The 17025-nt window shown below is 44.5% G+C and overlaps 1 protein-coding gene across 2 annotated transcripts in view; it reads left to right on the top strand.

Annotated features, from left to right (window-relative positions):
- Positions 1-16030, top strand: part of MYOM1 (myomesin 1) — a 118465-nt gene extending 102435 nt beyond the window's left edge. For both annotated transcript variants that reach the window (XM_003801614.3, XM_003801613.2), the window contains 8 exons: positions 382-469; positions 1399-1437; positions 1533-1638; positions 5604-5767; positions 8828-8864; positions 9114-9136; positions 11285-11340; positions 15589-16030. In XM_003801614.3, the coding sequence (XP_003801662.2) occupies positions 382-469; positions 1399-1437; positions 1533-1638; positions 5604-5767; positions 8828-8864; positions 9114-9136; positions 11285-11340; positions 15589-15882 (807 nt within the window). In that variant the 3' untranslated portion in view covers positions 15883-16030. The remainder of the gene's footprint in view (positions 1-381; positions 470-1398; positions 1438-1532; positions 1639-5603; positions 5768-8827; positions 8865-9113; positions 9137-11284; positions 11341-15588) is intronic.
- Positions 16031-17025: the final 995 nt, after the last annotated feature.

Raw genomic sequence — 17025 nt, 5'->3', positions numbered from 1 at the left:
CTTTCTTTGTACTTAAGCCTCATGATATCTTATTCCCTAAAAGTACAGAGACAGTCAGACACAGTTTTCAAGTATAGATTTTTATCTACTTTTGGTCAAAAAGAGCACAGCTTTCAAACATAATTTTTAATAAATGAAGATAGAGTAAAAGGTAAGGACTTTAAGCCTCAAATCAGCCTGACTATAGCATCAGTTATAGTCAGGATGCTAGCTGGTCAAATTATCATGGATGGCATCTCTGAACATTCATCACCCGCAGGGCTGGGTGCGCGTTCACTGTGTGTTTTGATGGCAGTTTCATAATTCAAGAGCCTTAAAACTACGGACACCATACCCTGTGGCTGTGATAAGCCACAGTGTGGCCTATTCATTCCCCCTTAGTTTTCCAAGAAAGATGCTGGGATTTATGAAGTTATCCTGAAAGATGACCGAGGAAAAGATAAGAGCAGACTGAAGCTTGTGGATGAAGGTTAGTCCACCAACTGTCTTGTGTGTTCTCCACATAGTTCACCAGAATCATAATCGAGAGTGGGCTGACGATTGAAGTCATGCTGATTTTTTGTCCAGTTTAATTGAAATGCCGGCAGAGTGAACTATCGTTTTATTCAAATACACTCCACTATTAGTGTTTGTAGAAGGCAGAAATGGGCTTTTGATCCTCAAAGAGTTTGTAGTCCACAGCCCATGTTTTCTATTTAAATTGTCATTTTTGTTTCAACTCTATGAAAATCTTCCAGGATCAAAAACTTTTTTTGAGAAGCATGACCAAAATAATCCACTCTTGAAGGTAGCAAGAAACATTTAGATAGAAAATTTGAAGCCTCACAGTTACTAGCAAAGCAAGAAAGAAAGTCCCCTTTTTCAGAAATTCAGAGACTGAGGACGAATATATCATGATGATGAAAAAATTTCACCCCAAACGTCAAATCTTTCATAGCACTGCTGACAGCAGAAGTCTGACTGATTTTACCTTCCTACTCTCGGTAGGGGAGGGCTAATTGTATTTATTAGTAAAAAGCACTAAGGCTAAGAAAGACCAGGGGACCTAGATGGTTCATTCAACACGAACCGCTCATACAGGTAAGAAAACATCCTGTAATGTAAACCAAGGCTTCCTAGGACTTAAGAAAGAGAATTCTAAAGCCAAGAACCTTCCTGGAAATCTCACTGTGGCCCTTTCTCCAGAATGTAAATATGGCAACAGTTGTAAAGAATTAAGGGGGGAAATGTCAAAATAAGCCAGGATCTTTAAAAACCTGATAAAAATTGAGTTATTTCCTCAAAGAGCACCTGTCTAATTCCCTTCACTAGACAGGGAATTTTTGAGAACTATTTGAGATTGGACTTTACATTAAGAATTTTTATGCTAAAGATTTGGCTCTTAACCTCTATCCACAGCCTTTAAAGACCTGATAACAGAAATATGCAAAAAAATAGGTAAGTTAAAAATTTTATACCACAATATTATTGTTATTATTCCCCTGCCAGGACGGGCTGACAGGTGCATGAAATATGCTGTTTTCTTCCCTCAGCTCTGTCTGCTACAGACCTGAAGATCCAGAGCACAGCTGAGGGCATCCGGCTGTACTCTTTTGTTACTTACTACCTGGATGATTTGAAAGTTAACTGGTCCCACAAGTAAGTAGATGGGAACCTGTTTGCTGTGGGGCTGGGGGGAGTGAGAAAAAATCTTCCGTTCATCTTTGGGTAAGGAATCTTATGAATTCTCCAGTCTGACAGTTATGAGCACAGCGCAGAGACACCAGAGCACCTCCCTTGCTGCGAGGCTGGCTCTCTCCCTGTTTGTCCAGGGTGAGGCCCGTAATGGCTATAGTAAATCTTTCTTTGTGATCTAAGAAGTATCATAATGAACAGATATCTCGATGATGTAAACCTCCAACTCCAGACAGTCATGCTTGGGCTTTCTCTGCTTTGCCAGGTGCCCAGAGCCACATTCTCAGCCTTCTCTTTCTATATGCAGTAGACACAGCCCATGCTCTGGCATGAAAACACCTCAGCGTGCACCAGAACTCACACCATGTGAATTAGTGGCCCATTACCAAGAAGCCTCGTCCAGAGGAGTGCCCAAGGCTATTGTTGTTGCCATTGGCACAGTTGGGCATTAGCATGTTTCTTATCTGTCCCCAGAAGGCTTTAGAGATCTCAAGATGATTTTGAGGAACATGTATTTGAACTGGATTGAACCTGAAGATCCTTTTTTTTTGAGACACAGTCTCACTTTGTCACCCTGGGTAGAATCCTGTGGCATCATAGCTCACAGCAAGCTCAAACTCCTGGGCTTGAGCAAGTCTCTTGCTTCAACCTCCTTAGTAACTGGGACTACAGGTGCCCAACACCACACCTGGCTAGTTTTTTAATTTTGGTAGCAACAGGGTCTTGGTCTTCCTCGGGCTGCTCTCTAAACTCCTGAGCTCAGGCAATCCACTGCCTTGGGCTCCTCGAGTGCTAGGATTACAGGTGTGAGCCACTGCACCCCACCTAAAGATCTATTCTAATTCTAGCCTACCTTTGTGGAGTTATAGAGGGCTTATGTTCAAGTTCACCCGTGGGATTCCACGATCTAAGATAGGATTCTAAGGGGAACCCTCCCATATATACACTCACCAGGGTCCTTAACCTCTGTGCTTCCTTGGAAGATTCTGAGGTGAAAGAGAGCAGAGGCCTGGCACAGATACAGATGGGGGGTTTTAGAACACTTGTTCCAAACCATCACATGTTCCTAAAAGCCCCTGTGAGGAGAAGGCCAAGTCTCGTCCCCAGGAGGGTGCAGATAACAGTGTTTATCTGTTTGGTCCCTTCAGTGGGCACCAGCAGTATGTGCGCTTTGCTCCCAGCCCTCTGCAAATATGATTTCATTTCGTAGTTGCAGTGCTGTGTGGCAGGTACACCTCACTCTCGTGATTAGGAAGCTCAGGCTCAGGGAGGCGACTTGCCTAAGGTCACACAGCTAGCTAAGAGACGACGAGTTGAGGGCTGAGCCCAGAGAGCCTCCTTCCAGAGTAGCTCATCAGGGCAGTACCCAGCCCGTGGCCACGCTGCATAAAGTCTAGACCGAACAGTTAACCAGAGCTGGGTCCCACAAAGCCACCCTTTGTGTTTTCTTTCAAGATGACTTTATTGTTATGAAGAGCAGTGTTATTATTATTTCCTTAGTTCTAAAAATGAGAAGTGGTAAAATTCCAGTGTAGAATGCTTGGGGTTGCATTCCTTTTCTCTGTTTCATTCAGAATACATTTTAGGACAGAAATTATGAGTTAAAATAGATCAAATTCTAGGAATTTCTCTCTGATGTCTAGGACCTTCTAATGTATCAGCCTAAAGAATGAGAGAAGTAAAATTCATTGAATTATCAACCAAAAAGCATACATCATCCCTATAAGAATTACTTATTTAAAAATTCACACGTTGGCTTGGCGCCTGTGGCTCAAGCAGCTAGGGCGCCGGCCACATACACCAAGGGTGGTGGGTTTGAATCCCCAGCCCAGGCCCGCCAAACAACAATGACGGCTGCAACCAAAGAAAAAATGGCCGGGCGTTGTGGCGGGCACCTGTGGTCCCAGCTACTTGGGAGGCTGAGGCAGGAGACTCGCTTGAGCCCAGGAGTTGGAGGTTGCTGTGAGCGTGATGCCATAGCACTCTACCCAGGGGGATAGCTTGAGGCTCCGTCTCAAAAAAAAAAAAATTCACATGTTAAAAATGTGTTTTGAGGACATTGCTATTAGAATAGCAAGGGTCAAGCTTCTTATTATTTGGTCTAGTCGTTCACATGAGGTTTTTGTGTGTTCATGGTCCTATAAGATTCAGGTAAAACACTTGAAATGGGTTTTACTCTTCACTTGGCTGCTATGGTCCCTGATGATACTGGACAAGTCATTTAATCTTCTGAATCTCAGTTTTCTCTTATATAAAATAGGAGCAATAATACCTATTCTCTCTGAAGCCACTTTACAAACGTCAGGTACTGTTGTGCATGTTAGAGATTAAAGAATTCAAACAGATTTATTATGACAAAGCAGAGAACAATCTAATTCTCTAAGACAGACCTACTGCTCAGGCTAAATTTGCAGGGTACAGATGGGTGTCTTTGCCCTGTATTTTATTTTAGTTTTTAATATCTTTTTAGGTAATAAGCATACTTTAAAGAATATAGTGATGACAGTAAACTCCCTGTTACCAGAACTCAAGCACCAGCACATGACCTGGGCAAAACTAAATGAGAGTTGACACTTGGTGCTCGGTGCTGCTAGTCAGCCGGCACTCCGTGTATCATGCCCACGGCTGCCAGGTGCCCTCTATCACAGTTTTAAGTGTTAATGTGTTACTTGAAGTTAAAAAAATATGGTAGTGAACTTGAAAAGTATATTGACTGCCATTTAAGTAATTGTATGCTGCATTTACCAAGCTGTTTTATAATACAGTAAAACTATGTTATATTAAGTAAAGTTTGTCTTAATTTGCTTTCAATTAGTGTATTTCATCATTAATATCAAGTCAATACAGAGGGTATAGTATGGTCTGGTGTATAGATCTGGGCCTCTGTTTAATAGTAACTCTCAAGCAACTGGAAACCCCATTTATCTGGAATCTACCAATCCCCATGGGTGCTAGATAGCAGGGAGATTATCATACAAGAAAAATACTCTGTATTTTTTTCTGTGCTTTTAAAAGTTCACTTTGTTTATTACAACTACGAACATAAACATGCTGATTTTAGAAAACACATTTATAACATCACATCACAAATTAGAAAAACGTGTAAAATGATAGTTTTATTAGTAATATATGCACAATTTGGAGCACTTCCTTCCAGTCTTTTATTTCTGTCCATAATTGTTGTTACACTAGTGTCATATACTGCTTTCTTCTTTATTTCCTCACATTTTTACAAACTCTTCATGAAGTTTCTTGTGATATCACCAAGAGTACATCTACCTATGTTTCTCCTATTTCATCTATAACAGTAAGGTTTCTAGACCAGCAGATCACAAAGCAAAGGGTGAGACTTCCTTTTGTTCTTCTATAGAGAGTACAATGCACGGACCATTCACGACCTACTATGGAATACTGAGAAACCCACACCCGGCGGGCAGAGAACGTGTCTCATTCATTTTGGAAGCAACTCTGCTTTCCATTCACTCTTGGCATTTGTGCATACATTTTAAATAGGTTTATAAGAACATATGTCAATGGATGTCAGGCACAGATGACCCTTCAAATTTGATTTGTAGCCACAGATTATCTCTACAAAGTATGCAGTAAAATAATATGTAGTTTGACCTTTTAGCATTAAAGATTCCCTTAGTCCTACAAATAAATCTGAGCAAAAACAAAAATAATTAATACCACTGAGAAGTATTAATGTTGCAATCTGTCCTGGGGCCCAGACTGCGATCAGTAGTAAATGTTCGGACTCCCAGACCAGGGCCTTGGAATCCCAGTCCTGTACATTGGCACTCATAGTTTCTCTGAAGCAGAGGAGTAACCTACGCAGACCCCATGATTTTTGAAAGCCTATAAAACTTTATGATAAGATGTCTTCAGTAAGAGAGAAAGTAAAGATCAGCTCTCTTTGATTTGAACAGTGGGACTGCCATAAAGTACTCCGAGAGAGTCAAGGGTGGGGTCACCGGGGAGCAGATCTGGCTACAAATCAATGAACCCACTCCCAGTGACAAAGGGAAGTATGTGATGGAGCTCTTCGATGGCAAAACCGGACACCAGAAGACAGTGGATCTTTCTGGACAAGGTAAATGGATATTTTGCAGATTCCGACCTGCTATAGAGGAGTGGACCTTTGAAAAAGAGTGAAAAGGTCATCATTATGTTGTTCATATCAAAAGAGATATGATGCTGATGATGTCAAAGACTAAAATTTTACCTGAGTCAGTGCATTACCTGTGGTCTCGGCTAGCTGGAGGGCTAAGGCAGGACGATCCCTTTGAGTCCAGAAGTTTGAGACCACAAACATAGAAAGACCCCTCATCTCTAAACAAGGAAATTTTAAAGTTCTCAGTCTATTTTAAGGTTCGGTTTGCTTATGTGGCACCAAGCACAAGGCCGGACTCTGTTGCTGTCTGGTCTGCTCTGCTGAGGTCTAGCCCAGGAACTCAGTCCAAAGCGATGGCCTCCCGTGAACTTTATATTTAACAGTGAATTTGATAAAACAATTTTCATTCAGCCTTGGTTGAAGCAAGAATTTAGAGGGTAGAGAATCAGAGAAAGGGAAGGTGAAGACAGTGAACAAGGAAAGAAAGATGCTTACAAAGAAGGGAAGCTGAGGCAGTCCCTCCAAGGAGAACAGGCGCTGAACAAGGATTGCTGATGGTGAGTGAAACTTGAGCATGTTCACAGAGTCCGAGAATCCAGATGTGTTGCAAATACGGGAGATGAAGTGAAGGGGAATCCTGGACAAAGTTCTGAAGAATGGAAGGTTGGACTTTTACTTAGAGTTGTGCAAAAGGCAGAGGCAACAGTGTTGACCTTGGGAAGGAGCAGGGACACCTCTGCTTCAGAAACTAGAGGGGCGTGAACAAGCAGAGGCAGACGTTGAAGGGAGCAGAAGGAAGTCAGAGGCTGGGTCCTTGTGGCCTCAGATTTCTTGGCCATCTGCTGAGAGAATGAGGGTTCAGGAGAGAAGAGAGAAGAGAAGAAAGTAATGCGAGATGCAGGCAAAGATTTACATCTAAGAGCAAGGACAGGAGGTGAGGTGCAGCTATTAATTAAAATGTTTAAAGTTAAAACATGCACAGTTGGAAGTGAAAGGTGAAAAGCAATCTGCCATTCCTCCCTCTTTCGGTATGACGCTGTTCATCCCATTCTTCAGTGCAGTCTGTATTGTGTTAAAGTAACTAAGGAAGCAACAGACTGACTTTTCTCTCCACTTCTTAGTATATTAAAATATAATCTTGGCTTGGTGCCTGTAGCTCAGCAGCTAGGGCACCAGCCACATAAACCGGAGTTGGCGTGTTCAAACCCAGCCCAGGTCTGCCAAACACAATGACAACTACAACCAAAAAAAAAGATAGCTAGTCGTTGTGGCAGGCACCTGTAGTCCCAGCTACTTGGGAGGCTGAGGCAAGAGAATCGCTTAAGCCCAAGAGTTTGAGGTTGCTGTGAGCTGTGACACCATGCTATTGAGGGCAACATAGTGAGACTATGACTGAGTCACAAAAAAAAAAAAAATTAAAATATAATCTAAACATGCAATTACTCTTAGTTTGTTTTATCCTCAGAGAGTGGGTTCATCATTTAGAGAGCAGCCTTTCCACCCTGCCTGGAGTTATTTTGGTGCAGAGTCCCCTCACACCCACCCACCAGTACCAGGACCCCCAGCAGGATCTACAGTGCTGGGAGCTGCTCCTGAGAGACCCGGGCTTTCTGGGCCACACTTGCCGGCATCACAGGTGCACAGAGATCAGGACTCCTTCTGTAGCCCAGGTGGCCATTTGAAACACAGTGGAAGAGGGGAGCGATACATGGGTGAATGCATTTATTAAAGAGTTTTTTTAGAAAATCTTATCTGTGTACTCTCTGGCCCACCAAAGCCTATTCAACTGACCACTCTGAAGTCCCCCTTAAGCAGAAGGTGTGGATTATCTTGCCAGCACTGCCACTGCCCTCAAACACAGCTGCGCCTTCTCCTCAGTGCAGTGTGGGGACAAAGAGCAGCGCTGGACACTCAGCTCAGATTGGCCTGACAAGTACCCCCTCGTTTTATAAGGACTAGCGACTCTAAGCCCATCTGTAAAATAAGGGCATGGACAAATACCCGCTAAGTATGCTCTAGAGACTTAAAATATCGTGATTCCTAAACTGCAGAAGATCCTGTGGATGAGGTAAGAAGGATTTCAGAATGAAGCTGCCATTCAGCCTGAAGTCTTCAAAGTGGCTCACTCTGCAGGCACAGAGGAAAGATCAGTCTGGAATTAGATGGTTCTCTCATTTCTGGGTCTCACTCGGCTTTCATCTCAGCTGCATCACGGCCGCAGGCAAACACTGCCACACCTGTGACGACAGGAGCAGGTCCCGCTCTTTTGCCCAAATAGACCAGACAAACAACACAGAGGTGTTTAACTGTCTACCTGGGAGGCATGATGCCTGGAATAACTTAATACAAGGAAGCTTTTCTGATGCTTGGGATGCTTATTAGGCAACCAGCTTTTATTTGAAACAGGTTTTGTTCCCATTTTTTTCATGGGTGGAGCAACGCTTTGCCTTCCCATTCCAGGTGTGGAAGAACTCCCACTGAGTTGAAAGTTTCTGAAACCTATTATTTCATATTTTCTACCTAGAAAGTATTTGCTTACCTTGTTAAGTACATTGAGCTGTGGAAGGAATGCTTAGGTACATCCTCTTTTTTGTCAGTTTTTTTTCTTCTTTTGAGACAGTCAGTCTCACTCTGTCACCCTGGATACAGCGCCGTGGTGCCATATCTCACTGCAACCTCAAAGTCTTGGGCTCAAGTGATCCTCCTGCCTCAGTCTCCCGAGTAACTGGGATTACAGGCACCTGCCACAACTCCCAGCTAGTTTTTCTATTTTTAGTAGAGACACGGTCTGGCTCTTGTGCAGTCTGGTCTCAAACTCCTGAGCTCAAGCAATCCACCCACCTCGGCCACCCAGAGTGCTGGGATTGTAGGTGTGAGGAGTCACTGCACCCGGCCTTTTTTTGCAGTCTTAATCAAAGTCAGGTTGTATTTAGTTGTATTTAGACTGATCACAATGACCTCAAGTTATGAATTTTAATCAGCCCCTATGTCATCGATTCTGGATGAGAAAATTCTAACTTTTCTTTCTTTCTCTTAAAGCATACGACGAAGCCTTTGCTGAGTTCCAGAGGTTAAAGTAAGTCCCTTGTCCCAGTAAGCGCTGCCCTAATGCACTAACTTCTCTGGCTACTTGCATACTGCTTGCTGGTCAAGTGTTGGAAAGAGTCTTTGATGTTGGCCAGGGCAGTAAAAGCCACACTTCCCACCACACGGAGCAGCCAGTTGTTTCTGAGCCAAGAAAATGCAGTGAGGGTCAGCTGCTTCGAGGTGACACTAAACACTGCTCTTCTTTGTTTGTGTGTTTGTTTGTTTCTCTCAACCACAGACAAGCTGCCATTGCCGAGAAAAGTAAGTAAATCACTTTCACGTTTACTACTGGGGTGGATTCAGAATACAGTTTTATTTTGCCACTGTGACTACAGATGGGGGAGAGTGGGTGCTTTCTCTCCTTTTTTTTTTTTTTTACTTCAAATCTTAGCTGGTCTACATGTTAGTCTGTTTTCATTTTAGCCTTTTGCATAAGAGTGTCTATGAAAAGAGGGTTTCAGGTTACATTAGAAGAATGTCACCTGGCCCTTGGTCTTGACCCAGACACCCTGAGAAATCACTTTGCTGCAAATCACACAGGAGGTTGTTAGCCACTTGCAGGCACAATGTGCCAGGATAATATATGGCCATTAGAGAAGGGCAGTCTCAGGAAACACTGGACAACAGGTGAATCACTGTGACTTGTCCCCAACAAATACTGTGCGTTTTCCCACCAACCCCTGTTGGAGAAAGGTGCTGAGTGAGGCCTTCCTTCTCTCCTTTAATGAGACACAGTCCAAGGGGACAAACACTGAGCTGTCAACTCTGTGCACCAAGAAACATACTCACTGCCCTTCTCCTGTCAGTTGTTTGCTCACACACAGCCATTTTTAGAACTCAGTCTTACAGGATCCCAGAAATCACAGACTCATCCGTAATACTTACTCAGTTTCTTTCTCAGTGTAGGAGCCAGAATTTAAAACTTTTTACAGGTTAAAATGGTAGAATCAGTCTGAGCTGGGTTTGAAGGAGAGGGAACGAGAAGTGATGTCATCCTTCCACCTGCTAGTGGCTCCAGGCCTTCAGGGTGGACTGTGGACCTTGAACTTGCTGCTGAGTCCCTAAGCTCCTTCCTCCTCTTTCCGCCTCTCTCTCCCTGCCCCATGCTCTGCATTTGTGAGGAGCATTTCTTGCCTGAACTCTTTTGAGGGCAAGGAGCCTGATCCTCTGGTTTCTGAACTTTTTAGACCTGGAAAAGACCTAGCTTTATGTTTTTGTGCTTTTATAAGCCATGAAACACTTACAAAGTGTTCCCCATAGCAAAGTCTTCCCCATAGCCCTAATACCTAAAATAGGTCAAAACTGAGTTATTAATAATCATAACTGAGGTTGGGATGGACTCCAGGCTCCCTAACTCAGTGCCCGCTTCCATACCTCCTCTCACACCCCCGGAGGAATCCCCCTGACTTTGTGGAGCAGACTTTGGAAACTTAATGTGTGCACAGCTTCTGTAACCTCTTACCTCATTTTACAGATCAGGAGACTGAGGCTCACACATGAGGTGACCAGCCCAGTATTGCACAGCAAGTCACACAGGGAGCCAGATGATGGGTTAGGCTTTCACAGGGCATAAAGGAATCAGCAGAATGCTGTCACATGCCACTCAAAGCAAAGTTTCAGCCCAACATAGTGGAGAAGGAACTTGTAGGAATGGGGATTAAGAGTCGCAAATTAATTGAAGTAGGCCTAACATAAGAGGAAGGTGGCCACAGAGTGCATGCCAGAAAGGACGCCTTCCAGCAAATTACAGAAAGGCACTCTTCCCAAGGACTGAGGCAGTCACACCGAGAGGCCATGACTTGGCTGAGGACCATTCAATTCCCTGTAGCCTCATTTGGGACATTTTCACTCACAGCCCAAGACAGTGGCCTACACAGCACTACCAAGAGCTACCAGGAGACAAGAAGGTGCAGCTGTCTGGGGAAGGCCTCAAAGAAGGCTCACATCTACAGGAGCTTCCCAATCCCCCTAGCATACAGTCCCTCCATTTGCAGCCTTTTTTCATCATATGGAAACCCATAAAAGAGGCCAAGCCAGGCTTGGAAGCTGTCCATATGGACCCATTCTGCTTCTTTGGGCCAAGCCTCCTCTAAGCTGCAGAAGGGCCAGGGCTGAGAATAGCCATGAAAAGTTGTAGCGCGGGTCTGAATTTGACAAAGCTATCATACATATGTTAGCCAGTATTTTAGGGACAGATACAGGCGTCTGCATGCACACATATGTGGGTAAAGAAGGGGAAAGATCCAGAGTCAGTGGATCATTTTCTTTTTTTGCATTTTGAAAATAGTTTAAAATAACTGTAGGGAAAGGGGAACTGGATTGGACAGTTAGTTCCCTGCGGGGGGTTTGTGTGTATGACTGCTGGTCCTCATCACCGCAGCGATTAACCAGACATGTCTGTGCTTGCAGATCGCGCCCGGGTGTTGGGTGGCCTCCCTGACGTGGTCACCATCCAGGAGGGCAAGGTAAGCGTGGAGGACTCCTCTGTCTGTCCCTCTATGTGAGGAATGGGGTCCGGTACCTCACACTTGGTGACTTCTTCTAAGACACACTTACCGTCCCAGCAGCTTCACCTTACTCCATGGCTGCTTATACTTGGCCGGCAGAGCCAAACACATGTGCCAGGTTACCAGTGCTGCTGGTTTTCTGTAGGCCGAACATCAGGATCCAAGTTTGTCTCTTAGTACATTCCCAGACTCACCCTTTAAAATTGTGAGAAACTGATCATGGTCAGTCATAACATTATGACAAATATAATTAAAGAAAGAAATGACGTCTAGCACCTAGTGGGAATGGACTGTTCTATTAAGTGCCTCACCTTGGAAGGGAAACACGCTGCTCTGTGAATTTCCATAGGCTGACTTCCTCTCATTGGCTTTCGACTGGTATAATCTGGCTCTACAATAATCTTCCAGAGAGGCAATGCACATAATTTCTAACCTGGATTCCCTTTCTTTATCTTTCTGTTTCATCAAAACAAGTTTAATATACTAATCTAGGGGTAGAGATACTTGTAGTAGAACAGAACTTTTTCCACTTCAAAGGGCAGTGAAGACATGCAGTGGGTGAGTGGAATTCAGGTAACCAAGCAAGGAGTGTCCAGGTGCCTTAGGGGAGGTTTCATGCAGCTGAGCTGCTTCTGACTTTAAACTCAACCATTGTGCAAGGTTGTTTTGGTTCTTAAACTCCCTTTTCCATTCTTTTCACGTAATGAGGTTAAAAATATTTAACTCACTATGTTGTAGTGAGACTTTAGAGAATGTATATGAAAGCATTTTGTGATCTGTAACTCAAGTCTGAAGAATGGATAAGAATTTTCCATGATGCCTGAGGTGTTTGCGAGTCGTTGTTTTTGTTAAAAGTTTTAACTCCGGGTAATCACAGTTTCCAAAATCATGTAACTGGTCTGCTTGGATAAGTATAATGGCAATAATTTGACTCACATGTTTCTTGCAGAAATAGGTTGTAGAATAATTCACTGAGAAATGTTTGTTAGTGATGGGAGGAAACGTATTTCTTCATCTACCCAATGGTAAATGATACACCTACAAAAGACGTGACAAGTGCCCACATAGGGCCCTTAGAAGGGTATTTAGAAGGACATCCTTTGCTTTGTGTATGGGGAGCCCTAGTTCTTTTATAATTCAGGGGTTTTAGAAGGAAAAAAATTCCAGGCATGGAATTTAAAATGTGATATAGACTCAATATCATTAGCCATCAGGAAAATGAAAATTGAAACCACAACAAATATCATGACACACTTATCAAACTGTCATTGTTGTAAGAAGACAAGGCCCAATGGAGAGAATGAACACCCAGACACCAAGGTATGGAGGAAGGGCTTCATTCCAGCTGGCGGAGCCACGCAGACTGGAGTCCAAAATGCCAGACTCCCCCACTGGCTCTGTGTTTTCCCTTTTATCTCCGGCCAAGGGCTCTTTGTCCATGGGTACTGTTCTCATTGGTCAGTTTGAATTGAGCTGGAGAAGGTGGGCTTGGGCTTTCACAGAATCACAGGCTTTTACAGAAGCAGAAGCAGCTGTTAGTTTCCAGGTCCCGGGAAGTTAAATTTCTACAAATTCCTAAGAGCTGAGTCGCCTCCAGGAGGACTTCTGCTTTTGTTCTCTCAGAGTTGACTTTTTCTGGGTCTTCTCTGTCCCTATAATAAAAAATCGTAGTTAGGCATGCTGGTGCATGCCTGTAGTCCCAGCTACTAGGGAGGCTGAGGGGGGAGGATCACTTTAGCCCAGGAGTTTGCATTCAACTCGGGTACCATAGCCAGACCCTGTCTCTAACAGTAGAAAAATAACTAAATTTAAAATAATATATGACAACGGATGCTAGTGAGGATGTGGAGAGACGGAATCACTTGTACATTGATTGTAGGAATGTGAACCAAAAGTGTACAGCACTCAGGGAAACAATTTGGCAATTTCTGGAAAAAAATAAGACGTGCATTTACCATACAACCCAGCACTGGACAGTTAGCCTAGAAAAATGAATAATTTGACTCACAGTTATTCTGAAGAAATGAAAACTTACATTCACATACAAACCTGCACACAATTGTTCATAGCAACTCTATTCATAATAGTCCTCAAACTAGAAAGGCCCCGACGGCCCTTATGGGGATCTATATACCATCATTAATGAACCACGACAGGGGCTCCCTCTGTTGCTCACCCCACAGAAAGGCAATTACTAAGACAACGAGGATTGTGAGGAAGAAAGATTTATTATGGAGGACGTGTCAACTGGGAGGTGGGAGGAATGGACTGCCTCAAATTCCCCTCCCTGACCTGAGGGGCCAGGGTTTTGTAGTTGAAGTGAACAATGCGTGAAGTGGGGAAGCGTCGTTACACGTTTGGCGTGGAGTGCAGGGCACCCAAGCACAGGGAGAGGTCGTGTTGGGGCGCACGTCACATGATAAAGGAGGTGGGTAAGCCCCTCCCAGGGCGGAGGCTTCAGCATATAGTGAGTGAGGAGTTAGTGCTGGTCATTCTTTCAGCCTTGTGCACAGACCACACGTGGGGAGTCGGTTCTTCAGCAGGGTCCTTCGGCACACTCTGTGGTGGGGTGTCGCTTAGCTTGTCTTCTCCAGACAGCCAGGTTGTGTGATGAGACCTTGTAGTTATCTCTGGCTGTAGGGAGGCTCTGCTGTTTCTGGAGGCCTGGGGGTCTCAAAAGGGACTAGATGGGTGAAGTAGAAAGTTACAAAGTTCTAGTCAGCACATCTTACTGACCTGGGAACTCAAAACATGAGAGAACTACAAAAAAGTGTTTTTGTCCATGGAGCCAGTTACACCACGGCATGCTACCCAGCCATACAAAGGACAACCTGTTAATACATGCAGCAGCTTGGATGGCTCTGTAAGGAATTAGGCTGAATGACAAAGGCGATTTTGAAAGGTTACATACCTTTGATTCTATTTATATGATATTTTTGAAGTAACAACATTTCATAAATGGAAAAGAGATCAGTGGTTGCCAGGGATTAGGAAGAGGGCTGAGAAGTCGGCCGGGGAGGTGGGTGTGGTTACAGAAGGACGGCATGGGGTCCCTTATGGTGATAGGGTGCTGGAGGTAGTCTCTATTTTGATAGTGGTGGTGGATACATGAACCTACCCTAGTGATAAAATTGAATAGAATGAAACACACAAATACATACAAGTGAAATCAGGAAACTCTAAATATAAGATCAGTGGGTTGTAGCAGAGTCAGTGCGCTAGTTGTGATATTGCACTATGGTTTTGTGAAATGTTATCACTGGGGAAACTAGCTAAAGGGTACACAGGATCGAGAGAGATCTTGATTCTTTTGTTGTTGTTAAGTCATTTGTACATAGATCATGAATACCTTTATGCCATTATAGGATTCAATGAGATCTTGATTCTTACCACGGCATGTGACTCTATGACAACCTAAAATTTTTGCAAGGAAAAATAAAGTAAAACTGTAGACCTAAATATAGATCTTTTAGAGTAAGAGTGTTTTGGCACAAATGGGAGTACAGTAGAACCTCCGTAAGTTGACCACCCAGAGGACTATAACAAACTGGCCAAAACACAGAGGTGGCCAATGTAAGGAATGAGGCCTGCTGTACTGATGCGTGTGGTGCGTGTCCAGTCCACAAAAATTAGGTCAGTTAAGGAGGTGGTCAGTGCAGGGAGGCGGCCAGCTATGGAGGTTCTACTGTGTTTTCTTGAGGAATACGTCTCAGTGGTGCCCCTGCAACATACTGAATGGGCCCTGAGGAGGGAGGAGAGGAAGGAAAGTGAAATTTGAAAATTAAATGATGTTCTCTATAGCCACTCTTAGAATTCTGCTGCTGGGATTGTTGAGGAAAATGAAGTTCAAAAGAGAGCAGGTGGTGATTATGGCAATGGGGAGATTTCTCTTCTAAGACAGACTCTACAATGCCACATTAGAGCAAAAGGCTTCTCTGTGTTTATGAAGGAGAGGGTGGAGGTGGGGGAGAGAAGCAACTTCGTTGGCCCGTTTTGAGTTATAAGCATTCCAAAAAGTCCTGGCCTTCAAACAGCTTCTCACTTGTTCCTTCAAACTGTAACTCACTCAGGTGCACACACATGACCACTCTAAACCCTGATCCGGGAGTTTCATTCATCCTCTGTCTGGTCATGCCAAGCTGCCAGCCAGCAAGATTCTCAAAGATGGATCAATATATCTGATTCACCTCCTCCCTCTCATAACAGGCCCTTAATCTCACCTGCAACGTGTGGGGCGACCCAAGTCCTGAGGTCTCATGGCTGAAGAACGAGAAGCTCCTGACCTCAGACGACCACTGCAGCCTCAAGTTCGAGGCGGGGAAGACTGCCTACTTCACCATCACCGACGTGACCACCGCCGACTCTGGCAAATATGGGCTGGTTGTAAAGAACAAATACGGGTCAGAGACGAGCGACTTCACCGTCAGCGTCTTCATCCCAGAGGAGGAGGCCAGGAAGACCGCCCAGGAGTCCCAGAAAGGTGGCAAGAAGGCCAAGTGATGGGAGCCTGGCGTCAGGGGTGCCCGGAGAGCCAAGGAGAACTGAGCCGCCCCATGTGGCTTGTGTGGGAACGGTTTGGGTTAAGGATGAGGAAGTCTTTGCGCTTTCTCCTGTCTGTTTTGTGCTGGTTTGGGGGAAAAATTGTCAAGTCTTTTATTCATATAAAAAAGCACCAACTAATAGGTTGTCTTTATCTACATATTATGTGTTAAGAAATATCATTAGTAGCATGAATATTAGGAAAGAGTTTTATGGAAAAGACCAGAATAAAGTTGGAGGGACACTGAATGATGCCGGGAGGGCAGAAGGACGTGTTGTGGGACAGAGTTTGGGTCTGACGTGGTTGCAAAGCCCTCCAGTCCATTCTGGGATGTGACCTGCGTTGTTACAGTAGCGATGTGCATCTCTGCTGGCTTCCTGGGGCTCAGAATCTCTTTGATAGAAAATAAACGGTTCTTACATCTTTCCTCCTTCTCCACAGTGTTTCTCAGATTCCTGCTGTCCTGCTGCTCAGTTGGTGGCCTCTGTGGCATCTTTCTTGACACTTCTTACAGGCACATCTTCTGATTTACATTCCTTTTGGTGAAAACAGTACCCAGCAGCATGATCGGAGAAGCGGCCTGAGCTCGGTTGAGGTTCAGAGGTGTGAAATTACACTGTCATCGCACATCTGGGAGCTCTCCACTCTATCAAGCCAGTTCCCCCATGAAGATACACAGGGTAATTGATTGTAATGTTTCAGTGACACGTGATAAGATGGAGTGAGGGGCCTAGTGCCAGAACTGGTGACTCAGGGCCCGCAGCTAAGAATAAAGGCACTAAGAACCCTCATTATAAACTCAGAGAGCAGCCAGGCTGGGCCCTGCCGCTTCCTGCAGGGTTTGCTGAGAGGCAGCATCCCAGCAACAGCTGCTGTAGAAGTTTGGTCCTCCCCGTCCCAACCCCACACCCACACAGAGACACACACACACAAAGAAACACACACACAGACAGACACACACTCAGACATACATGCAGACACACCCACACAGAGAGACACACACAGAGACACACAGACACACACCCACAGAGAGACACACAGACACAGACGCACACAGACACACACGCAGACACACCCACACAGAGACACACACACACAAAGAA

Source organism: Otolemur garnettii, unplaced genomic scaffold, assembly GCF_000181295.1.
Source record: "Otolemur garnettii isolate 467f Iridium unplaced genomic scaffold, OtoGar3 scaffold00213, whole genome shotgun sequence".
NCBI classification, from domain to species: Eukaryota; Metazoa; Chordata; class Mammalia; order Primates; family Galagidae; genus Otolemur; species Otolemur garnettii.
The sequence above is the reverse complement of the archived record's forward strand: the minus strand, read 5'-3'. Positions and strand labels throughout refer to the sequence as shown.